This window comes from Musca domestica, unplaced genomic scaffold, assembly GCF_030504385.1.
Source record: "Musca domestica strain aabys unplaced genomic scaffold, Musca_domestica.polishedcontigs.V.1.1 19, whole genome shotgun sequence".
Lineage (NCBI taxonomy): Eukaryota > Metazoa > Arthropoda > Insecta > Diptera > Muscidae > Musca > Musca domestica.
The window spans coordinates 3192386-3219223 of record NW_026712245.1 but is presented as its reverse complement, the minus strand read 5'-3'; the positions used below and the strand labels follow the sequence as shown (position 1 = coordinate 3219223).

Genomic DNA, 26838 nt, shown 5'->3' with positions numbered 1-26838 from the left:
TTGAAATCGACTTTGAGATTTTATAGAATATATGATCGAAAATTGATTACGAAAAAATGAAAAGTCGATTTTGTGAAATCTATGATTTAAAAATCAAAAATCATTTTTCCAAAATTTGAATTTGTGATTTTATGATTTCGAAATCGAAAATCGACCTTGAGATTTTATAGAATATTGCATTGAAAATCGATTACAAAAAAATTAAAAGTCGTTTAGGAAAGTCAATTTAATTGCCGAAATTCTACTTTGAGATTTTATAGAACCTATGATTTCGAAAGCGAATATCGATTGCCAAAAATCGACTTTGAGATTTTATTACGATTAGGAAAAGTCGATTTTATGGAATCTATGGTCTCAAAATCGAAAATCGATACCGAAAAGTTGACTTTGATTTTTAAATAAAGTAATCCTAATGTTTTAAAGAATCAATGCTCTCATAATCGAAAATCGATAACAAAATGTGGACTATGAGATATTATTCATGGTAGAAAAATATTGGTAGATGCATCAACGCTTAGGAGCTTTGATATGTCAAAAATTTTTAATTTTCTTTTCAAATATGAGAAGATTTTTACATGTTTTCTTATACGACGTTATTCGGAGGATATTATAATACTCGTTTTTCAACAATTTTTACAAATTTAAATAATGTTTCATTCAACATTTTCAATTCCAAATTTGGTTTGACAGTTCATTGTCCCAGCAGGTGTGCCGATGCTTCTTCGTATATTCTTCTACCATGGAGATATTATAGAATCTATGATTGAAAATCGATTGTCAAAAATCAACTTTGAGATTTTACAGAATATCGAAAATCGATTACGGTTTTATGAAATCTCTGATCTCAAAATCAAAAATTGATTGCCAAAATCGACTTTGAGATTTTATAGAATCTATGATTTCAAAATAGATATTTACAAAATGTAGGCCCCAAGAATTTGTACAAGCAATGATCTCAAAATCGAATATCGAGTATAAAAAGTGAATACGGAGATTTTATAGAATCTATGATCGAAAAGCCGTTGCCAAAACTAGCCTTTGAGCTTTAAAATCGATTGCCAATATTCGACTTTGAGATTTTATAGAACCAATGATTTCGAAATCGAAAATCGATTGCCAATAATCAACATTCAGATTTTTTAGAATATTTAATCGAAAATCATCAACTTTTCGATTTTATAGAATGTATTGTCTTAAAATCGAAAATCGATGCCGAAAATATTGACGCTAAGGTTTTATAAAAACAATTATCTCAAAATCTTAAATTAATTATTAAAACTGGATTTTATGAATTTATGATTTCGAAATCGAAATTCAATTGCAAAAAAACCGACTTTGAGATTTTTATGGAAACTATGATCACAAAAACCGATACCTTAAAATAGACTTTGCGATTTTAAACAAATCTAGATTTCAAAATTGAAAATCGTTTTCCAAAGTCAACTTTTGAGGTTCTCAACTATATATGATCTTCAGATTGGAAAATCGATTACAAAAAGTTGACCGTGAAATTTATCGAATCGTTGATCTTAAAATTCATCAATCGAAAAGTCGACTTCAGATAAAAATGTATTTCAACATTTTGGCCAAGGCCAATATAAGATCGGTCAAGAAGACTACTTTTGAAAAAAAATGTTTACACCTTCATTAAATTTTAAATCACAATATATATTCTGACCTTATATAGGCCAGGTGAGAGTACATAAATCGTTTTTTTTTGACCGGATTAAGTCATCGGCTGGCTTCCTTGTAAAAGAACAATGGAGTTTGAGGTTCTCTTAGTTCAATTTCGGCCCATAACTTATAATCGCTCCTTTGTTCTTTTACGAAGAATCCTACCGATGACTTCAGCCAGTCAAAAAAAAAACGTTTTATGTATTCTCACCTTTCGACTTTGCGATACCAAACGTCGATTTGTCGAAATTCGACTTAGGTATCCCTATCTCAAAAAAATCGTTCAACTTACTTATACCAATCGTTGAAATGGGCACCGTCACCACCTCGGCTATGAAACCATGATATTCGGGAGCACCACTGGCCATTAGATGAACACTTAGGGTGGGACCTTCAGTCTTGAAAAATGATTTCTGATTATTCGTATCCGATTCGATTTGACCCATAAATAGCGATGTGACATTGTACACATCACCATCATAGAGACGTATCGAATCCATGCGCCCATAAAGTTTGGAATGATTGAAAAGATTCGATTGTAACAGACGGAATCCCAATGGCTTGGCACGATAGGCTGAGGTGAACATTTTCACACAATTCACTGGGTTATTGTCATATTTATAGTAGAGCAGGACTCGTTCCTCCACGGTGATGGTTTTCTGGGGATCACAAATGTCAATCATGGAAAAGAGTTTGTAGGGTAGGTCCAATTTTTTGAGTGGTGTAAAACTGGATTCATCACTCTCACGGCCCTCACCGGTTAGGGAGAGTATGTTAATGCCGGAACCCAGGGCTTGGGATATGTTTAAAAGATTGAGGTTTAGCGCCCCTGAGGGAACCACAAAGTTAAGGCCATGATTGGCCGAATTTTTGATGGTTACCGCCGAAATGGACGGGGTCTTGTAGATCGCTTGAATGGCTGCTGATTTCTGATTGTGCAGAATTCCTGCATTCTCTATCCGCACAAATTCCAGGCGACTTTGTTGATGCTTCTGCAGTCCATGGGTGTGGATGTCATGATAACGTTGCTCATATTGATTCTGTTCGAACTCAGAGTTGGTGAAACGAATGCCACCCCAGTAGACCTCATCTTCGGGTACACCGGCACAGCTGACGAATACAAAAACATCATCCCAATGGCATTCATGACGATGACCATAAACCTGGCCGTTGAGACGTTCCTCACAATCGGACATGCGTATTTCATCACCTCTACACTCCAGCGGCTGGACCCAGGTCCAAATGCGTGTCAACGAATTTGTGTGGAATTCAATGCGTCGATCGTGGCTGTAGTACACATTGAGCGGGTCATAGCCGAGCTCTCGACACACCACCTGGGCATTACGTTCGGTGAAACGACTATCACATATCGGCACCCATTGTAACGTGGTGTGATTGAAGTATTCCAAGAAACCCTGATTGATTTCGAACATTTTATCCATGTCAGAGCTGCAATTTTGGGAATTCGTACACAGACGTATGGAATCGTAGGCCTGCAGTTGTTCCATTTCCATGTCCAGGGCACGTTTGTTAATCAGGGAATAGGATTCATGGGTGGCATTTTTGAAGGGTTTCATAATTATCGGTGACTCTTCATATCCAATGGCATTGAGGGTGCCTAGGACCAACATACCCACATTCGGCTCAAACTCCATTTGTACTCCGTGGTGAATGGTCAGAGTGGCCTCGGGCATCACCGTGATATCGTTGCGTATTATATAGGGATATTCACGTTTTCGAAGTACCAAATCAGAGTAAATTCGCCCTCCCTGCCAGCGATTCAAATCAATGAGATCACGATTTTCCTTGACCAGGGATATGCTGGCATCCATGGTATCCTCGATCAGGAAAGGTTGATAAATCACATCCGCATGATCATTCCAGTTGTCAAAATCGAAAATCTTCCCCTCAATCTGGGAAATATCCGTTGAGCCCCACCAATTTTCCGTGGCATAGACATAGTTATCCACTCGGGCCGATCTCAAACCCGCCACCAGATTATATCTCAAACTATTCTCGGCTATGAGATTCCTGTAGAGCTTTACATTTTGTATGCCATCCAGACGTATGACGGCTGTATTCAAAGAATTTATGCTGGCCTGTTTACGGGCATGTTGCAGGGCCGGCAAATGCCGTAGGACCTCATAGTTGTTATTTTGTTTTATCGTGTTATATTCCACCAAAGCATGGACCTCTCCAAATTTCTCACTTAAGCTATCCGCCTTGAATTCCATTATGAATTTAGCCTGATTTTGTTCTATGCGATTGTAGCTGAATTTCATGCGTTTCTCCATACCCATGACCGAAATGAGACTCCTCGGTGCCTGATTATTCAAAAAGGCATTTGAGGTTATGTTAAAGTCGGCATAATGTCCCGACACATCGATATAGAAATTGCGGTTCCTTTGCCAGGTGGTATTGCCAAAATGTATGCTATGCGTGAAATTCTCATTGTATTGCCAAACATAGGGGAGGGATACCTGGAAGCCACCATTTTTATTATCCTCCACGGTGGTATCTTGCACCACATAATGGAAGAGATTGTTGGAGGACCGTAGATCCTTGGACAACTGCCTTATGCCATAGCCATTTTGCAGAATCTTGGAATTGTTAACATGCACCGTGATCTCCGAGAGATTGCTGCTTATCACATCCCAATAGGGGGAGTTGATGAGTATGGCCTCCAGGTCATTGTTGCTTAGCTCACTGTTGACAATCTTTATGGACTCATTGGCCTTGCGCATATACAGCTCTCCCTCGCTGCCATAGTAACGATTGTAGTACAGGGCCGATATGCCTCTTAGATTCTTTTGTATTTTGGTGGATCTGATGTGCAGCGAGGGCACTGGACCTCCCACAATGCGATTACGTATATTCTGTACCGGGGCCTGAACCGTGGTCAACATCAAAACCGCCCCTCCCAAGGCATTATCTCCACTCTCATAATAAATTATGATGCCATAACCGCTACTGGTGGTGGGAAAGACATTCAAATCCCGGCGTACATCCCACAGCTGGGCCCTCGGATTTTCCGATTGGGAATTCAAAATCTTTAGACTCTCGGTGGAGAGATTATTTATCGGATTCAATAGCTGTATACCCAAAACATAACCTGCGGGGCAGCGGATGTGAAACTTTTTCTCCACATTTTCACCTCCCCTCACCTCCTCGGTGCGCACGTACTTACTTTCCCAGGTGCCGAGCTCTATGTTACCCTCATCTCGGGGCAAAACAAAAGGCTCATAATTCGATTCAAAGGAATTGAAATCCACTGCCATTTTAAACCATCCTCCCAGCTCAAATTGATCCTTGGCCGCAATCACCGGGTCATGGGAAATGCCACTGCCCAGGTTATTTTTAATTATGGATCCCTGGATCCTAAAGTCCAGCTGTTTCAGACTAATGCCACTGCCACGATTGCCCACGAATTCTGAGTTCCTTATATTATTTATGGCCTTGCCACCATACAAATCGGCATAGATAACACCCAGGCCATCATCGAGATTATCCACAATTCGCACATTATCCAAGTTATGGCGGGCAAAATCCATTTGCAGGGCCGGCTTAAAGCTGTTCGTGGTATAATCAAACAAGCCCGCCTTTTCAATGGTGACATACTGCAAATCTGCTCGCTCCGCCAGCATGCTGAAGCGTACGCCCGCCCAGGCTCCCTCATAGCAGCGTATGCCCACATCATTTTCATGGCTACAAGAATTTTCAAAATCTCCCTGCCACAAATATTCCGCCTTACATCGCGTGATATCGCGATCATGTTCTGTACACTGGACATTTGAGACAATTACATCTTCCGTGAGGCCCGCAGCAGGCATTTGGGAACGCAGCAAACGCCAATCCTTGGGGTTAAGGGTATAGCCCAGATGATGGCATACCAAGGCTGCATTCAACTCCGTCCAGCCATAATCACACACCGTACCCCATCTATCGTTGACATACAGCTGCAAACGACCCTCATAGGGCCCAGCTCCACCTAAGAGCCTTACTGGGACCTTGGGTATCTCATCCACACCACCTCCACCGCCACCACTCATAATCGATTCCGTTTCCATGTCAATCATATCAATTAAATCATGATTCAAGGTGGAGCTATCCACATCCATAATGGGTTGGCGTTTTAGGGTGAGGAAAATATCATCAGGTCGGCGACCTCTTGCCTCCAGTTTCCCTGCCACCATCATGCCCACACTGGGCTCAAACTGCAGGGTCACTCCAGGTTGTAAAATCAATTTCCCGCCAGGCCGTATATTTATGTCCTTATTTACCGTATAGGTCCCTGGTGGTATCATTTCCTGGCCATCCACCTCCCCGCCAATGTATTCGGAATTTTCCACATAAAACCTGGGCACAAAGGTTGAGGTATATATCACCGTTGATGAGCCTGGATTGGAGCTATGCAGCAAATACGGGATATACTGGATCTTGGCCAAATTGTAGCGATCATTGCGATGAAAGAGCCTCGAGAATATTTTTACCTCCTCCGAGGAACCCAACCAATTGTAGGTGGCATTGATAATCTGGCTCTGATCACTTAGCTGGGAACCAATCTCATAGGCCGAATCCAAGTTGTTTAAAATATTCCGGAAAATATCCACATTACTTGAGCTCACCACCACGGCGGCAGCAACTCGGGAGCGGGGATTTAGCCTTCCCGCACCATCTGAACCCTCACTGCCATCCAATAGAGGGCCAAAGAACTCCGTTATCTTATTCTCCCGCACAAAATTCCTTGAGAACAACAAATGTTGTACCTCCCTGCGGCTATAGGGCGAGAGACCCAAGGACACAACATGGACCCCCTTGTTGCGACTGAAATAGTTACTCTGGATCACCAAATGGACCGGCATAAAATTGAATTCCTGATATATAAAATCATTTCGTATATAAATACAACCATACATGCCATAGCGGAATTGATTGAACTCAATACGCCCCCTCATGTTGAGGGCAGGGCTGAGATATATTGCATTCTGCTGGCTATTCTCAAACGAATTATGGCCAATTTGCAAAAACATATTGGGTTCCTTCGGTTCCAGTGACTTCCAACAGCTCTCCAGGCGTATATCATTACCCGCACTGCCATTGAAAAAGTTCCCCGTCAGATTCACCCACAGAGGCTGGCAGAAATTCCCGTGTAACACTCCCACATCCAGATTGGAATTGATGTGACTATATTCCACCGCCGTGGTCTGATTAAAGGCCAGATATTCCACTCGATTGGGGTCCGTGGTTTCATTTAGCCACACTGCAATGCCATAGCCTTTATTGAAATCCACATAACTCCTTGAGATATTGCGATTGCCACCAACATAGGTTATGTTCACTCCGGAACCATGATTATAGCTGATATTGGTCTCCGTGATATTTACATCTCCCGCACCACTTGTCACATGGAAACCGGCCACATGGCCATTCCCCGAAATTGAGCTGCCATGTAAATGGACCCTGGATCTCAGACTATCCACAGCAATACCACGACCCCCATTATCCTGCACCACCGAATCCAGGACCCGCAAATCAAAGGCACTCGTTTCGCCCGTTGTTATGCGTATGAAACCCAAAATCTCCTCCCGCATGGCTGCCTTGATGCGCACAAACAACTTCTCCCGGGTACTCGTTACACTCTGAGGACGGGAATAATTCCTGGCGCTCCACACAAACAGCAAACGGTCATTGGCCGAGGCACCATCGTATATTTCCACCGAGGCTGTATCATTATTCTTCAAAGTAAACTGTTCAAACTGCACCGTCAGGACATAACCGGGTTTGGAAAAGAAATACTTGGAACATTCCTTGGCAGAGCCGGCATAAAATTTCTGGGTAAAAGACAAGGTCAATGGATATGTCTGCCCTGATGTGGTGGGCAAGGTACAGAAATCATAAATTGAAGATCGATCTGGTCTCTCATCCACCCGCAAATCATGGCCCACATATTTCACACCATCCCCGGCATTATCCTGGATATTGCAACCACTTAGCTGGACATAGCCCTGGCTGGAATTCACAAACAATCCAATGCCATTACTTTTCCTTATTGTCACATTCTGCAATGCAAATCCGCCATAGGGTCGGGTGGCATTAAATCCCGTATACGCGGAATGTGTAATCACCACATGTTGTGTTTGAGGAGGAACTCCCACCGACTCTATGGCCGCCTTGGTTGCCTGCTTCAAACCATTTCCCGCTCTCAAGATGTCCACATATTTCAGTGTCGACTGGGATTTGGTGTAGTACACCGTGTTGTCTTTGGCCAGTGTTTTTGTGGTCGGGGCATTTTCAAAATACAAGCCTGCCCAGTGGCTCAGCTGTAGGTTGTGCATAGCTTTGCATTGTATGCCAATATCACTGTGATAATCACATACTCCCGAACCCAACTGCCGCGTCGACCAATCACAGTCGAGTAGAGAATTTTCTGTTCCCTTACAATTGGGCAGTTCGTAGAGTAGACGTGGTTTCCAGCCCGGGCTACGATCAACCCAATTCCAAAAACGTCCTCCCTGGAAACCCATTTGACGACAGGCCACCGCATAATCGGTCATGGTCCAACTGCAATAAAAAGAGGGGGAAATTAAATAAATTTTGATTAAAAATTTGAAATGGGTATACACCCTGCCAATGTTCGATTATTTAAATATATTTTGATTTCTGTTAAGATAGTAAATTCCGAAGGAGTGGGCCAATATTGTCAATTTCGTATCGGACCTAAAAATTATGATACAAACATTGCGACGTGCCAGGTTTGGATTGTATCGACTACTTCCTTTTTTTAAGGAAAATCAAAAATTCCATATTAAGCTCTGATTTCTGGTTGAAAGGCATATTTAGATATAGAAAGTTGTAAATAATCGATAATATGTGAATTGTGACCCTTTGTGGGTGAGGTGCCAGAAGGGATTCGCAGATATATATATCTTCTTCAAAACAGATCTTATGTTAGCGGAAATGTTTGTATGGGTGAAATTTGAAGAGAGTTAGTTGCTTATTTTATTTGCTGCTTTCTTTGAGCGTTTTGTTCTTCAAAATCTTGAACCCTATGCAGGCGACGTACCAGAAGAAATTGTCCGATCTCTAGCATATTTATAACAGATCTTCTCTTAATGGAAATATTGATATGTACCAAGTCTGAATGGAATCGGATTTTAATTTCGCGTTTATGAGTTTCATGGATATTCAAAGTTTTGACCCTTGTGGGGGAGATATACCAGAAGGTGCGATTTAACTCATCTTCTCAGCAGATCTTGTGTTAGTAGAAATAATGGTATGTGTGAAATATGAAGAGAGTCGGATGTTTTTCAGATTTTATGATAGTTTTGGTTATTCAAAACTTTGACCCTTTGTGGGGAAGGTACCAGAAGAAATGGTTCGATTTCTACCAGCTTTATAACAGATCATATAATGATGGATATTTTGAGATACACCAAATCTAAAGGGAATCGGACGTTAATTTCGTGTTTTTTGAGTTTCATTGATATTCAAAATTTTGACCCTCTGTGGAGAAATACCAGAAAGAGTTGACCGTCTTCACAGCATATCTTGTGTTAGTAGAAATAATGGTATGTGTGAAATATGAAGAGAGCCGGATGCTTTCTTCGAATTTTTAGTTTTAGTTATTCAAAACTTTCATCCTTTGTGGGGGAGGTACCAGAAGAAATGGTCCGATCACTACCATCTTAATAGCACATCTTGTGTTGATAGAAAAATGTAGATGTGCAGTGTCTAAATAGAATCGGATGTTAATTTCGCGTTTTATGAGCTTCATGAATATTCAAAATTTTGACCTTTTGTCGGGGAAGGTACCAGAAGGAGGGGGAACGATATATTTCATCTTCACGCCAGACCTTGGACTAATAAAAATATTGTGGTTTGTGTAATTTGAAGACAACCGGATGCTTACATCACATTTTAAAAGAGTTATAATTATTAAAAATTTTGACCCTTTGTGAGGGAAGCACTTGATGGAGTGGATCCATTTTTGTACCTGACCGAGAACTGAGGCAAATATTAGGCTTTGCTTAGTTGGAGCAAAATAGGATTATTGCTTCTCTTTCTGTGCAGAAAAAATAAAAATATATTTTTTGAAAATTTCAACTATTGTGGGGGAAGTACCACACGGAGTGGACCAGACCTTGGGTTAATAAAATTGAAGACAATCGGACTCTTACATCATATTTTAAAGCGTTGTAATTATTCAAAATGTTGACCCTTTGTGGGGGAGGTATTTGATGGAGTAGACCGATATTGTCCATTTTTACATCTGACCTAGCACTGACGCAAATATTAGGAATTGCAAAGTTAAAGCAAAATCGGAATTATCGTTACTCTTTCTGTGCAGAAAATATTTTTTTTGAAAATGTTGACCTTTTGTGGGAGAGTTACCACACGGAGTGGACCGATGTATTCCATCTTAACACCAGACCTTGGGTTAATAAAATTTTTGGGATGTATGAAATTTGAAGACAATCGGATTCTTATATCACATTTTATAAGAGTTAAAATTATTCGAAATTTTGACCTTTTGTGGGGTTGGTACTTGAAGGAGTGCACGGATATTATTCATTTTCGACCTGACCTAGCACTAATGCAAATTTTAGGATTTACAAAGTTGGAGCAAAAATTTATTATCCTTTCTCTTTCTGTACAATAAATTATTTTTTGAAAAGTGTCGAACTTTTTTGGGAGGTACCAGAAGGAGTGGACCTATAAGTCACATCTTCGAACTCGATCTAAGTTTGATAAAAATATTACGATATGTCATGATTGGATCAAATCGAATACTACCTTCGAGAGTTATCGTGCGTCCCAGCCAGACAGACAGACGGACGCACGGACATCGATAGATCGACGCCAAATGTCCTGAAACGGATTTGGTCCACAGAGACCTAGGGTCTAAACCGTTATTATGATGAGCCATGTTTTGGGCGTATCAAATGATATATACCCTCTGTAGCCTATGACTCAGGGTATAAAAATACATGGTAGACGTAATCGCATTTGCCAAAACGGTACTGGCAATTCTTGTTTATACTCTCCACCATATTACGGAGCGTATATAAAGTTTGTCATTCCGTTTGTAACACCTCGTAATATACATTTTAGACCCCACAAATTATATACATATATTCTTGATCAGCATACAATTCTATGTCGATTTAGCGATGTCCGTCTGTCTGTGAACATCACTCTAGCTTCCGAACGAAATGAAGTAGGTTGATTAAATTTTACTCAAATGTATATTACATCTGCAGGACTTTTGGTATTGAAATTGGGCCATGGACCATTTTGATATAGCCCCCATATCAGGGTACCTCACTATTTTCGGTATTTAGGTTATTTAAACGACATTATTTACCGGAATTGTTTTAAATTTCGTATTTGAAGTTCGCAAAGGATACTACAGCCTAAGACAAAAAATTGTCTGTGTAAGTCCTCGTCTTCGTATAGCCCCCATGTAAGGGAACTTCCAGATATTCGGTATTTTGATGATATTAGCGAAATTATTCGCCGCAATTGTTTCAAATTTTGTTTTTGAAGTTCGTAATGGATACTCCAGCCTAAGACAGAAAATTTTCTGTGCAGGTTCACGTCTTCGTACAGCCCCCATATAACGGCACCTCCCGATATTCAGTATTTTGATGATTTTAGAGACATTATTTACCGGAATTGTTTCAAACTTGGTATATGAAGTTCGTAATGGATAGTACAGCCTAAGACAGAAAATTGTCTGTGCAGGTCCAAGTCTTCGTATAGCACTCATGTAACAGTATCTCCCGATATTCGGTTTTTTGATGATTTTAGCGACATTATTCACCGGAATTGTTTCAAATTTGGTATTTGAAGTTCTTAATGGGTATCACAGCCTACCACAGGACAGAAAATTGTCTGTGCAGGTCCATGTCTTCGTATAGCGCCCATATAACGGCACCTCCCAATATGGGGTATTTTGATCATTTTAGCGACATTATTCACAGGAATTGTTTCAAATTTGGTACCGGAAACTACAGCCTAAGACAGAAAACTGTCTGTGCAGGTCTACGTCTTTGTATAGCACTCATGTAACAGTATCTCCCGATATTCGGTTTTTTGATGATTTTAGCGACATTATTCACCGGAATTGTTTCAAATTTGGTATTTGAAGTTCTTAATGGGTATCACAGCCTACCACAGGACAGAAAATTGTCTGTGCAGGTCCATGTCTTCGTATAGCGCCCATATAACGGCACCTCCCGATGTTGGGTACTTTGATGATTTTAGCGACATTATTCACCGAAATTGTATCAAATTTGGTATTTGAAGTTCGCAGTGGATACTACAGCCTAAGACAGAAAATTGTCTGACAAAAGTTGCCTATGAAAGTCCACGTCGTCGTATAGACCCGAATATAACGGCTAAATTCGGTATTTTTAAAATTTCTAACGGATTTTATTTTTTGAAAAATGGCCAAATTTGTTCCAAATGGTGGAGGGTATTCAAAGTTCGGCGCGGCCAAACTTACAGCTTTTTTACTTGTTTATATTTGGAACTCATCTATCAAAAAATGTGAAAAATAATTCCATACTTATTAACCTAAGACTAGTGGCGTATTTTTCCTTAATTTTTTGTATCAAAAAACTCGATGTATGTCATGTGTTTGCACGAGATTTCGTTATCGTAAAACTCGGTCGGTAATCTGCTATTAGTTTGCATTATTATTATGGAAATATTATATATAAATAAATTATTTTAGGCACTTTTGATGATATTTGAATATCAAAATTCACTATTAGTCTGATACTTCTGCAAAAAATATTTTTAAAAAATCCATGGTTGAAAAAATATTTTTAAAAACTTTCCAAATCAAAAAGTTAAAAAATTTACAAGAAAAACCTGAACACTTTGTGAAAATTTGACTTATGACAAATCGGTGAACCTCACAGTCTAAAAAAATTGGAAGATGAGTTAATCTGGCCACTGAGAAGCCGAAATGCAAAATTACTTCTGATTTCTGTGGAATTTAGACCGGAATTTTTAAAATTTCGGAAATGAGGAGATATCTTGGGAGCTATTCGTAAACATGGATCGATATCTTCTATTTTCAATATCGAATAATCTAGGTGTAAAATATTGGGAACTTTATCGAAATTTAAAATTGGGTAAATCGACATGGACTAATCGGTCCTCTATTTTATGGGGAGTTATAGTGGCGATTATGGTTGTCATAGACTCTGAATAAAAAGATTTAAAAATCAGTAAAATATTCTAATATTTTGGCTTTGAGTGTCACCCTACGTCACTTTCGAAGCCTGGGTAAATCGACATAGACTAATCGGTCCTCTTTTTTATTGGGAGTTATAGTCGCGATTATGGTTCTCATAGTCTCTGAATAAAAAGATTTAAAAATTTGTAAAAATATTCTAGTATTTTGGCTTTGAGTGTCACCCTAAAATTTTACGTCACTTTCGAACCCTTTAGCCCATTTCCGAGCTTTAAGTGTTTTGTTTTTCTACTATTTTATTTTTTAATTACAACAATAACTTACTTTCTGGAATTGGTGCACACCGGACGCCATGCTCCCTTGTGGAAGATCTCCAATCTGCCTTCAAGTGGTGTTGGACCATCCACTAAACGTATGCCACGTTCCTCAACATCGGGTAACTCAACATTATGACCTTGGGCTGTCAATGTAATGCGTGCCGTAGGGGTACCCTGTAAAAGAAAAGAAAACATTAAAACAAAAAAAAAATTACAATTGAGTTACAAAACCAACAAAAAAAAGAAAGACAGAGAGAGAGAATTAAATGGATGAATAATAAAGGTTAGGCAATAACAAATTATAATTTAATTAGCATAGAAAATGATGATCAGCTAGCTTGCGAGTGGAGTGTCTTCCACGACTTCCTAGATGTTGTTTAAATGGAGGCAGTGGAAGTCATAACCTCGGCAATTAACATTTCTTGTGACCTCCTCTTGGCCCATAGATGTGGTGTCACATTAAGGCATATGGCACAAGTAATGACTGTCTTGTGGCGGTTGCGGCATCCACTGCCACTACAGCTAAATTACTACTTAAAGCCCCGCCATTAATGTACCATGAGCGTGAGTGACCACAATAGGAAGTTCATCATGTTTTGGGTCATGCAGTGAATGACAAATACCTCAATTATCGCTTTCTTATAGCGGTTTTCGTTTATTTATTTTCTCTCTCATTTAATTTGCTTATTTATTAAATGCCAACATAAAGCGTAATGCCTATTATATTAGGTGTAGTGGGGTGGAACGAGTACAGGAAGGAGTCGACATTTTTCTTTCAATTCGTATCTGAGCTAAGACTGATATAAATATTACGAAGTGACATATTTGGACTATATCGATTACTTCCTGTACTCTTTATGAGATATGTGCAAATTTGTGGAAAATGTGGAAATATGCGTGAGGTTACAGATATGAGAAATCATCAAATCCGATAAATTCCATATTTATATCTTATCTTATCTCGCTTTATTTGAGCGTTTTGTTTTTCAAAAATCTTGAACCCTATGTGGGGAAGGTACCAGAAGTATGGTCCAATCTCTACCATCTTTATAATAGATCTTGCGTTTATGGAAATGGTGAGATGTGCCAAGTCTGAATGAAATCGGATGTTAATTCCGTTTTTTATAAGCTTCATGAATATTCAAAATTTTGACACTTTGTGGGGGAGGCACCAGAAGGAGTGAACCGATATATTACATCTTCACGCCAGATCTTGGGTTAGTAAAAATAATGCGATTATTTTGGATTTTATGATTGTTTTGGTTATTGAAAATGTTGACCCTTTGTGGGGTAGGTACCAGAAGAAATGGTCCGATCTCTACCATCTTTATAACACATATTGTGTTGATGAAAATATTGAGATGTGTCCACTTTGAATGGAATTGAATGTTAATTTCGCGTTTTAGGAGCTGCATGGTTCTTCAAAATTTTGAGCTTTTGTGGAGGAGATACCACACCTTGGAATAATAAAGACAGTCGGACTTTTACATTAAATTTTATAAGAGATAACATTATTCCAAATTTTGACCCTTTGTGGTGGAGGTACTTGATATTGTTCATTTTTGCACATGCCTTAGTACTGATGCAAATATTAGGATTTGTAAAGTTGGAGCAGAATCGGATTATTTTTTTCTCTTTCTGTACAGTAAATTATTTTCTTTGAAAATGTTGATATTTTGTGGGGGAGGTACCAAAAGGAGCGGTCCGATATTGCCCATCACCAAACTCGCTCTAAGTTTGACAAAAAAATTACGATGTACCAAGGTTGGATCAAATCGGATACTCCCTTTGTGAGTTATCGTGAGCAGCAGACAGACAGATGGACGGACGAGATGAATGGTATTATATTTAGTAATCGGTGAAGGGATAGAGACAAAATTCTGAAATTTGATATTCAGATTACTGATGGTATATGTGTTTAAGATTTAACGGTGTTTTGAAAATGCGTCCTATATTTGTACGAAAAGTACTAAATGGTACAAAATTTAGTATTGTGATGGGGTAGGGCTGGAATCCTCAAATTTGATATTGAGGTCTCTGTTGGTATCTGGAATTGTGATATGGGGTTGGTTTCGTATATGTTTGTTATCATTTTACGATTTTACGAAAAAAATATGAAAAATCCATTCTAATGGTCTTGACAGTACTTGAAAATATTGCAAAAAATCTAGTCTTTGAAAAAATAATATTTAAAAAAATCTACCATCATGACTCTAATAGTCCTTCAAAAAATACTTAATAAAATCCATACTTTTTGTTCTGATAGTCCTTGAAAAATTCGTTTAAAAAATGCATTATATTAGTTCTGATAGTCCTTAAAACCTTCGTTTAAAATCCAACTTCAGGGCCCCGATAGTCCATGAAAAAATCGTTTTAAAAATTCCTTTTCCAAAGCAATAAACGTGGATTTTTAAGGATTTTTTCAAAAACTAAAATGGTCATGATTTTGAAAAAATCCTGAAAAATCCACGTTTATTGCTTTGGAAAATTTCTGAAAAATCCACACATATAGCTTTGAAAAAATTCGTTTCAAAAATCCACACTTATAGCTTTGAAGAAAAATCCACGCTTATAGCTTTGAAAAAAAATATTTTAAATCTACGCTTAAAACTTTTCAAAAATCCAATCCAATCCATTATAGTTTTAAAAAATTCGTCTTTCCTCGCTCATGGCTTTGAAAAATAGCTAAAAAATCCAGGCTTATGGTTTTGAAAAAAATCGTTTAAATAATCCACAAAAATCCAACTTTGAAAAATTCCTAAAAAATTCACTCTTACAGCCTTGAAAAAATCTTGAAAAATGCACGCTTAAAGCTTTGAAAAAATCCTGAAAAATCCACGCTTATAGCTTTGAAAAGGTTCGTTTCAAAAATCCACGCTTATAGCTTTGAAAATATCCTGTAAAATTCTCCCTTTGAAGAATTCCTGAAATATCCACGCATATACCATTGAAATACCTCTGAAAATCCACGCTTATAGTTATAAGTTATCTGGTACAAAATATCATTCTTGTAGAGTGCAGATTACGCATGTAAGGGACTTAAAACCCCAAATCGGATGAAACTTATATATGGGAGCTATAGCCGATGAACCGATTTTCATAAAATTTGAAATACTTGCTTCTAGACTGAATTCAGTTGAATATGCCAAAATTCAGGTCATTTGGACTGATAATAGCCATTTGGTGCACAATTAAAATGGAATCAGTTGAAGATATATGTATATGAGAGCTATATGTATATTAGAACCGATTCTCATCAATTTCAATAGGGTTCGTCTTTGGGCCAAACAAATGATTTGTGCAAATTTTCATCTCGTTCGGGCAATAAATGAGACCTGTGTTTTCTTTACAAAAATACATGGACAGATGGAGGGACGGACATGCATACATCCACTCAGAACGTGATTCTATGCTGATCATAAAAATGAACTATGGGTCTATCTTGCTTTCTTCTCCACGTTACAAACAAATTACCATTACGTTTTGTGTAGGGTATAAAAACGACAATTGCGGGTCCGGTGGTCCGAGCAAAAAAATGGTCGAATTGTCATTTTTCTTAAAAAAAAATCGTCATTTTAAAAAGTTTGGTCAATGAAGAAAATTCTAAAAAATTCAACATTTGGAGGACTGATTGCTTTTGATATAATTATTTTTAAAAAATCGACGATAGTGGTTCTTGTGGTCCATGCAGAAAAAATCTATACAATTTTAAGGTTAGTGATCTGCCAGTCTTTACGTTTTTTTTTTTAATATTTGTAATAATAGTGAAACTTGAATTAATTTTTCTTCAAAGGCCACCATCAAACCCTTTAAATTAACCTCTGTAACATTTCAGCTTTAGGTCTATCCACCCTAATAAACACTGCACCACAATAAACCCACATTCCATAAGCTTTTATTCTTCTCCCCCCCCCCCCCCCCCCCATTCATTTATGGGCTTATCTATGATTTGCATGTGAATAGCCAACGAATGCCAGATAAAATAAAGTTATTAATTCGACGGAACTAAATTTCCAGCGGACAACAACAAAGATGATGACACATGCGAACTTTGTCTGATAAGACGACAAGTGTCTAGCTCAGCCACTGGCCAGTAGCTATGAAATTCTTATTGGCTTTTTTTTTCCACAAACAAATGTCGTTGAAGAAGTGTGGCTCTGACTCGGTGTTCATTGATTCATTGACCTCTGTTTCCGCGCAATCTTATTTCCATTTTCTTTTTATTGACGGGATGACTGGATGGCGATTCTGGTGCAAAAAACGTTTAAGCATCGTCACATGCTGCCTTTGAACATAACACATAAAACTGAAAAAACACTTCAAATTAGTCATGATTCGTATGAAAAACGAGAACCCTGGACTTGCAGAAAAGGCAGATAAGGTCATAAAAGATACACAAACGCTTGTCAGCCAGCTAGCATATGTTTTTTAGTACTCAAGTGAGAATTGTTTGGCTTTCCAAGTGACCATATAAGTGGTGTGTGTGTGTGCGTATGTTGAACCACACTTCTGATGACAGGAAGACCGACCAGTTACTCTTTGGAATTTGTATGGGGTCTACTGTTGTTTTTTTTTTTTTTATTTCCTCTCTGTAACCTAACAAACGGAAGGAGGAGAAGAGTGGGGTGGCTCAGAATTTGTAAGGTTACCTTATTCTCATTTTACCCAACCAGACCCCAGCAACCTGCCAGCTAATCAAGCAACAACTTAAAAAAGCTTTGTTGTTGTTTTTGTTGCTACCAACATTTGTAACAGTTCAGGTTTATTACCTGTCATTACAGTTCTAACTTGAGTCGTTGCCAGAACACTTCAACTTCCGCAAGTAGTGTCTCCTATTAAAGTTGGAGCTATGTTTATTGGACTTAATTAAAAAGAGATATTTTATTCCGGAAACTATTACATAGAATGACCATATAATGAAAAGTAGGTGGGAAATGGGTCTGTTTCCCATGGAAAACTGTTTGAGCATTATAATCGTGATAATATAAACTTAGAAATATCTACAGAGTTAATATCCAAAGTCATAATTTTGATAACATTGGGGGCACATAAAATGTATCTCAGAAATGTTTATGAATTTGGTTTCATAGGTAATTCGAACCATTTCAGCAGCATTTTATTCTTTCCATTAAACATTCTCATTATATTAGGGTCTATACGATGACGTGGACCTGCATAGGCAACTTTTGTCATAAGCTATTACAATATTCAAATGCGAAATTTCAAAAAATAGCTAAAATCATCAAAATACCGAATATTGGGATGTACCGTTATATTAGGGCTATACGAAGACGTGAACCTGCACAGACAATTTTCTGTCTTAGGCTTTAGTATCCATTTCGAATCTCAAATACCAAATTTGAAACAATTCCGGTGAATAATGACGCTAAAATCATAAAAATACCGAATATGGGCAGGTACCGTTATATGGGGGGCTATACGAAGACGTGGACCTGCACTGTAAATTTTCTGTCTTAGGCCGTAGTATTCCTTTCGAACTTCAAATAACAAATTTGAAACAATTCCGGTGAATGAATTCGCTAAAATCGCCAAAATTCCGAATGTCGGGAGGTATCGTTATATGGGGGCTATACGAAGATGTGGACCTACACGGACAATTTTCTGTCTTAGTCTGTAGTATCCATTACGAACTTCAAATACCAAATTTGAAACAATTCCGGGTAATAATGTCGCTAAAATCATCAAAATACCTAATATCGGGAGGTAACGTTATACGGGGGCGTGGACCTACATGGCTCATTTTCTGTCTTAGGCTGTAGTATGCATTACGAACTTCAAATATCAAATTTGAAATAGTTCCGGTAAATAATGTCGCTAAAATCATCAAAATACCGAATATCGGGGGGTACCGTTATATGGGGGCTATACGAAGACGTGGACCGGCATAGACAATTTTCTGTCTTAGACTGTAGTATCCATTACGAACTTCAAATATCAAATTTGAAACAATTCCGGTGAAAAATGTCGCTAAAGTCATTAAAATATCGAATATCGGAGGTACTGTTATATGCAGGCTATACCAAAATGTGGACCTACATGGCCCATTTTCAATTCCAAAAGCCCTGCAGACAGAACATACATTTCTGTAAAATTTTATCAATCTACTTCAATTCGTTCGGAAGCTAGAGTGATTTCCACCGTCGGACAGATTGACGGACATCGCTAAATCGGCTTAGAATTTTATGCTGTACGAAGATGACGTCCTGCATTACAATTTCTTGTCATAGGCTGTAGTACTCATTACGAACTTTAAATACGAAAATTTAAAAAATTCCGGTAAAAAATGTCGCTAACATTATCCAAAAAGCGAATATCGGGGGTACAGTTGTATGGAAGCTATACGATATCGTGGACCTATATAGATAATTCTCTTCCAGGTGATAAAATACTTACATGGAACTACTTGTGTGGATTTTCAGACAATTCCATTGGAAAATGTGGCTAAAATCATCAAAATACCGAATATCGGAAGGCGCCGTTATATGGGGGACATACGATAACGTGGACCGATATAGCCCATCTTCGAACTTGACCTGCCTGTAAACAAAAGACTGATCTGTTCAAAGTTTTAGGTTCCTATCTTAATCGGTTTTGACCCTAACCTGATTACAACAGACAGGCAGACAGACGGACGGACGGACAGGGCTAAACCGTCTTAGAATTTTACGCTGATCAAGAATATATACTTTGCTAGGTCTAAAATTATTATTTCAATGAGTTACAAACGAAATGACGAACATAATGTACCTTCCATACTATGTATGGTGGAGGGTATACAAATATACTAACATTTTAAAACAGCCGAATATTTTGGAAAATGCTTTTACATTCGTAGCGTGTCCGACAAAAATGATTGGAATTGGTTTTGGACTGTAGATCTGACTGAAATACCTTTTTTTGACATTTGGAGTCCATTCGTGGATATCCGTCCGTCTGGTTGGTGGATAGTGCCCACTCTCGAAGAGAGTATCCGATTTGGTCCAAACTTATCACATCTAATATTATTATAAAACGTTGATCAAGTTCGGAGATGGGAAATATCAGTCCACTCCTAATATTTGTATCAATGTAAAGTCAGCTGCGAAAATGAACAATACAGGGTGAGATAAAAAACTGCAACAATGTCAAACGCCATCATTTTTGCTTTGCGGTATTTTGGCCCACTCCCGGCGAAGCGTTTGCTTGAGGTGATCGACATTTTGGTATTTTTTAGTGCCAACCTTGCTTTCTAAAATACTCCAGACACAATAGTCCAACGGATTGGTATCCGGAGATTTTGGTGGCCATTGTGCGCTAGAAATGAAGCGAGAAACCTCATTTTCTAAACATTTTGGGGTGGCGCGTACTGAGTGCGATGGTGCTGAGTCCTGTTGTAATGTCCAAAATCTGCGGCCAAAATGTTTGCGTGCCCAAGGCTTCAATACCCTCTCCAGAATATTTTCGCGATAATATTCGGCATTTATTCAGATGCCACGGTCGATTAAACGAGAGGAGAATGACCATAGGCTGTTATGGCGCTACGGCCCACACCATCACCATGGCCGGTGCTTGAGTTCTGGTGGCCAATCGAAGGTGCACATTGTCAGCTGACCTCTTTGGCAAGTAACCAAGATTGTTTTGTTTGCTTACAAATTGCTGTTGCAAAGAATGTTTTCTCATCGGAGGAAACCAAATTCGGCAGTTCACCACTTTCGGCCATGGGAAGCATCTCTTTAGCTCTCTTGAGTCTATTTTCTCTCTGTTGCGGTATAAGTTTTTGTACTTTTTGGAATTTCAATGGCTTTACTCCGAGCTCACTTTTCAATAATTGCCGAATGGAATATTGCGATATGTTCAGCTCACGAACAATTTTTCGGTCACTGGCACGGCCACGCGGGTTTCGATGAAGTGGCTTCTTTACGTTTCGCACCATTTCTGCTGATGTTGCTGTTTTCTTCCGTCCACTTCCTTGACGTCGGGCTATGCTACCAGTATCACGGTAATGAGAGATGGTGCGAGACACAAAAGATTTATTCACATTTAAATGCTGGAGTGCTCTAACGATAGGCTCTTGTGGGTTTCCAACCAAATCTGAAGAAATCACACTATAACGCTTGATTTCCATCACGAATAACTGGAAAATTCTCACCAAAATGCTTTTGTACGCTTTGAGCTGTCACATTTTAACAGCTGTCGGACGAGTGGCTTAGAAATGACAACAGTCTGAAGTTGGTTGCAGTTTTTTCATCAGTTCTTTCACCCTGTATTTAGTGCAGCTCCCGTAACAAAAGAATTTATTTGAAGTAGATCCTACCACCTATCAACATTTGGTTTTAGAGCAGTTATAGTTTGTTTTCAAAGGGAACTAATATATGGGAAGCACATCCAATTCTTAATCGATTGTCATTAAATTTGACGGAGACATTTTAATGTTTTATACTAAATAACATTGCTATAGAGTAATCACTTCGAGAAGGATTATATTCAAAAATATATATCGCAGCCGAGTTCCACAAAAAGGAAACGTACGTGCCATTATTTGGCAGAGGTATTTCCGAGCTCTATGAGATATCTGGTACCAAATATCACTGTTGTTGAATGGATATTACGAATGTGAGGGACTTAAACGCCAAATCGGACGAAACGCCAATTTGGACCGATTTTCCAAATTTGTAGACTGAATTCGGTCGGACGTACTAAGATTCAGGACTTTTAGGCAGATATTGGGCATTTGGTGCACAATTTATATGAAAATATATAAATATGGGAGCTATATCCAAATCTGAACCGATCTTCATAAAATTTGTGATTCTATGAAGATCTTCTAAAGCAACTATAGGTCTATCTCGCTTATTTCTCCCTATTACAAAAAAAAGCACAAAAACTTAAGGTGGTGTAGGGTATAAAAATTCCTACTACTGTAAGTGCATCTCTTTGAAGCTATCAGCGTTTTAACATGGAGAAGGAAGCGAGATAGACCCATAGTTACTTTTGAGGATCTCCATAGAATCACTTTCTGAGTTGATTTATGCATGTCAGTCCGTCTGTCCGTGTATTCTTGTGAACAAAATACAGGTCGCATTTCTTATCTGATTGAGATGAAATTTTCCAAACAACATTTGTTTGGCCCAAGAACGAACCCTATTGAAATTGGAGATAATCGGTAAAAATTTAGATATAGCTCCCATATATATCTTCGTCCGATTTGCCTTTTATTGTGCACCAAGCGTTTAATATTAGCCCGAAATGCATGGAATTTTGCACATACAACCAAATTAGGCCTGAAAATACGTATGCCAAATTTGATCGAAATCGGTTCAGATATAGCTATAGCTCCCATATATATTGTTCATCCGATTTGTTATTTTTGTCCTCCGCAGCCGTAATATACACTCTGTAACAACAATATTTGGGGAAATATATCAAATACAGCTCAGAAATACCTTTGCTAAATTTTATCGAGATCGGTTCGGATTTGGATATATCTACCATATATACCTTCGTCTGATTTACCTTTTATTCTGCACCAAACGTCTAATATTTGCCCAAATGGGATGAAATTTGTCACTTACGACCGAATTGAGTCTTGAAGATAGTATGTCAAATTTGGTGGAGATCGGTTCAGATATAGCTATAGTCCTCATATATATTGTTCATCCGATTTGTTATATTTGTTACCCACAGCCGTAATATGCACTCCGTAACAACGATATTCAGGGAAATATATGAAATACAGCTTAGAAATATCCTTGGCAAATTTTATCAGGATCGGTACAGATTTGGATATAGCTCCCATATATATGTTTATCCGATTTCAAATTAATTGTGTACCAAATGGGCAATACAAGTCCGAATTTAAGAGATACAAATGCTTCGGCATATTTAGTCCATTGAACTTTAAATTATAATTATAATCATAGCGTGTATGATTGAATTCTCCCATAAAAACTTTTAATTGTTATGCCGAGCTCTACTAAATTAGCAAAGTGGTGTAGGGTATCATAAAGTCGGCCCCGCCCGACTTTAGGACTTTCTTTACTGGTTTGTATTTGATTTTTCTCAAATTGCAGTAAATGTAGTTCAGTATTTACGGGTGGATCAAATTTGGTACTCCCTTTAAAAGCTGTCGTATCGATTGATATATGTCTGGTATAGCCAGACATTCAGACATTGGGAATATTCATTAAATTAGCCCATAAATTCTCTTCGATCGAATTAAAATTTACAATTTTATAAATTTTGAAATCCTAAATAGATGGAAAGTTATTTGGAACCTTCGATATTTTTTGTACCGAATGTATACCTCCAAAACGTTGTCTCTTTTGATGAATTCCCGTATGATTTACATTACAAACTCTCTTTAACTGCTGCTAACGACCCTAATAACAGATTGACATAATTACTCATTTGGACATTTGGGGCCTCCATTTACGTTGCATGCGATTAAAGCGAATGAATGAATGAATGAATCATTTTAGGTTTTATTTTTCATTTCATTTCATTTGTTGTCGTAATTTGTTTCAACAACAACAACTTAAACAAAGCAATATTTGTTTATATTCCCTCGATCGCGATAAGCCAACGAATCACATTTGGCTGTATTTCATTTCACTTTGCACTGAAAAAAATAATTCACCTGTACGACACAAGGGATTCCTACGTTATCAGAACGTTGAGTACCCAACCCGGCGGACGCTTATCAGTTGAAGCGATTTGCCACTTTGGCAATCTTTGTTTATATCGATGACGAGATAATGTCAGAGGCATTAATGCTGATAAGAAACCACATAATGCTTTGGGGATCTGCACATGTTTGTGCAATGTTCGAATCATATCCAAATATAACAGGTTGAAATTATGTAGCCATGTACAGGTGCAGTGGGTCAAGGTTGGGTTCTTACCCGATTTTACAAATATGCATTCTACTTGGATATATATAAAAAGGGGGATAGAATGGGAATGGAGCTTTTAAATAGTCTTTAGACCCTCAATGAGAAGACCTCTTCTTCTTCTACGAGAAGACCTCTTCATCTTTTACGAGAAGGTCTCTTCGGGAAGCTCTTCTCTGGGAAGACCTCTTCGACTTCCCAGAGACCTCTTCGTCTTGACCTCTGCATCTTCCAGAAGACAACCTCTTCTTCTAAGGGAAGATCGCTTCGTCTTTTATGGAAATATATCTTCGTCTTCTCTTCTTTCGTCTCTTCTCTGAGGAGACCACTTTGTCTTCTCCGGAAAGACTTCTTCATCTTCTACGAGAGGACCTCATCATCTTCCATGAGAAGACCTCTTCGTCTTCCATTAGAATACCTATTTGTCTTCTTTGAGACAACCTCTTCGTCTCCTCTGAAAAGACCTCTTCGTCTTCTCTGAGAAGACCTCGTCGTCTTCTCTGAGAAGAACTCTTCGACTTCTATGAGAAGAACTCTTCGTCTTCTCTTCTACGAGCGTCTTCTTCTAGGAGAAGACCTTCAGCTTCTCTCGCAGAAGATCTTCATTTTTTCTCGCAGAAGACCTTCAGTTCTTCTCGCAGAAGACCTTCAGCTCTTCCCGCAGAAGACGTTCAGCTCTTCTGGGACAAGAACTTCAGCTCTTCTAGGAGAAAACCTTCAGCTCTTCTAGGAGAAGACCTTTAGCTCTTCTGGGAGAAGACCTTCAGTTCTTCTGGGAGAAGACCTTCAGTTCTTCTGGGAGAAGACCTTTAGCTCTTCTGGGAGAAGACCTTCAGCTCTTCTAGGCGAAGACCTTCACCTCTTCTAGGCGAAGACCTTCAGCTCTTCTAGGCGAAGACCTTCAGCTCTTCTAGGCGAAGACCTTCAGCTCTTCTAGGCGAAGACCTTCAGCTCTTCTAGGCGAAGACCTTCAGCTCTTCCAGGCGAAGACCTTCAACTCTTCTAGGAGAAGACCTTCAGCTCTTCTCTGAGAAGACCTTCAGCTCTTTTAGGAGAAGACCTTCAGCTCTTCTCTGAGAAGACCTTCAGCTCTTTTAGGAGAAGACCTTCAGCTCTTCTCTGAGAAGAACTTCAGCTCTTCTGGGAGAAGACCTTTAGCTCTTCTGGGAGAAGACGTTCAGCTCTTTTAGGAGAAGACGTTCAGCTCTTCTTGGAGAAGACCTTCAACTCTACCGGGAGAAGACCTTCAGCTTTTCTGGGAGAAGACCTTCAGCTCTTCTGGGAGAATACCTTCAGCTTTTCTGGGAGAATACCTTCAGTTTTTTTACGAGAAGACCTTCAGCTCTTTTAGGAGAAGACATTTAGCTTCAGAGAATCTTCAGCTCTTCTGTGAAAAGACCTCCAGCTTCTCTCTGAGAAAACCTTCAGCTCTTCTCTGGCCACTTTCTGAACAATCTGAGTTATTTGTTGGAACTCCCTAAGTAGACACAGTAGCCATCAAATCTCCCCATTGAATATCTCATCTGATCATCAATTATCATAAGTGATTACAGCTCAGCTCAATCAGACTTTACGCTTTTGTAGTGCGCTCACAATGTTGTATGAATGCAAGGCTTTGATTGAATTATAACACACAACAATAAGAATAGCAACAACAACAACAAAAAAGAACAACATCTGTCTATTCTATTCATTCCGGCTACTTACCACAGCATGAAGAATGCCACGCACTGTAATACCCACAGTGGGGGCAAATTCGATGCGGACTCCCGGTTCGATGATTAGTTTGGCACCCTTCTCGACGATGATGTGTTCGCGTGCCGCATAAGGACTTTCACTGGAACGTAGAACGCGGTCACTTGTTATGCTGCCACCACTCAACTCGGTGTATGTGGTTGTTGTTGTCGTCGATGATGATGATGAGGTTCCAACATCAGTGGCTGGGTTTGATGACATCAACGGTGGCACACTGTCATCATAGGAGAAAGACAATACATTTTCCTCCACGGCCTCCTGCTGCCGCCTGGGCGTTGAAGTTGTGGGCAAGGGTGGCGGCACGAAGTGCAACTGATTGTCGGCCCTAAAATCTGGGTCATCGGCGTCATATTGACTATTGGCACTCAGGAACTCGGATGATTCGTATAATTCACTATTTTGTGCATAGCCTGAGGAGGTGGGTACGGACGTGGCCAGTAGAAAGAGTAGCAGGAAGTTGAAAGCTATCAGTTGGATGGTTTCTAGGTACTTGTTGTTGTTGTTGTTGGTTTTACTGTTTATGATGGTATGATGACGACGCCTCGACGTCATATTGATTTTCTCGAAAAGAAGGCACTCCAATGCTTCGTTGTTGTTTTTTCTACTTTTTTTCGTTTCGTTTTCACTTTTTCTTTTCGTTGCGAATTTTTATTTTTTTTTTCTTCTTCTTAGAATAAAATTGGAAAACTTTTTATTTGGCTAAAATTTGAGTTTCATTGTTTAAAACTGGATTATTTTCCTTTAAAGGCCACATAATTGAGGAATTTTAATTTTTTTTTATTAATTTCAATATTTTCTTCTTCTTATATTTTCGTTGTTTTCTTCTTCAGGTAACTGAAACTGAAATCACACACACAAAAGAACGTTAAATAAAATAAATTTAATGGCATTTAATTATTTTTTGTTGGTTTGATGTTAGATTTTCTGGGGCGTTTAGCTTTAATATCCATGTTCATGTTACAGTTATTGTTTGGGTTGATGTTTTTTAACGGTAAAT

At 38.7% G+C, this 26838-nt stretch overlaps 1 protein-coding gene across 4 annotated transcripts in view; it reads right to left on the bottom strand.

Annotated features, from left to right (window-relative positions):
• LOC101893147 (protein bark beetle) overlaps positions 1–26838 on the bottom strand; it is a 55899-nt gene that overhangs the window by 10358 nt on the left and 18703 nt on the right. For all 4 annotated transcript variants that reach the window (XM_059121138.1, XM_059121140.1, XM_059121139.1 and 1 more), the window contains exons 2-4: positions 25794–26681; positions 13205–13371; positions 1967–8235 (exon numbers count right to left, since the gene is read on the bottom strand). In XM_059121138.1, the coding sequence (XP_058977121.1) occupies positions 1967–8235; positions 13205–13371; positions 25794–26393 (7036 nt within the window). In that variant the 5' untranslated portion in view covers positions 26394–26681. The remainder of the gene's footprint in view (positions 1–1966; positions 8236–13204; positions 13372–25793; positions 26682–26838) is intronic.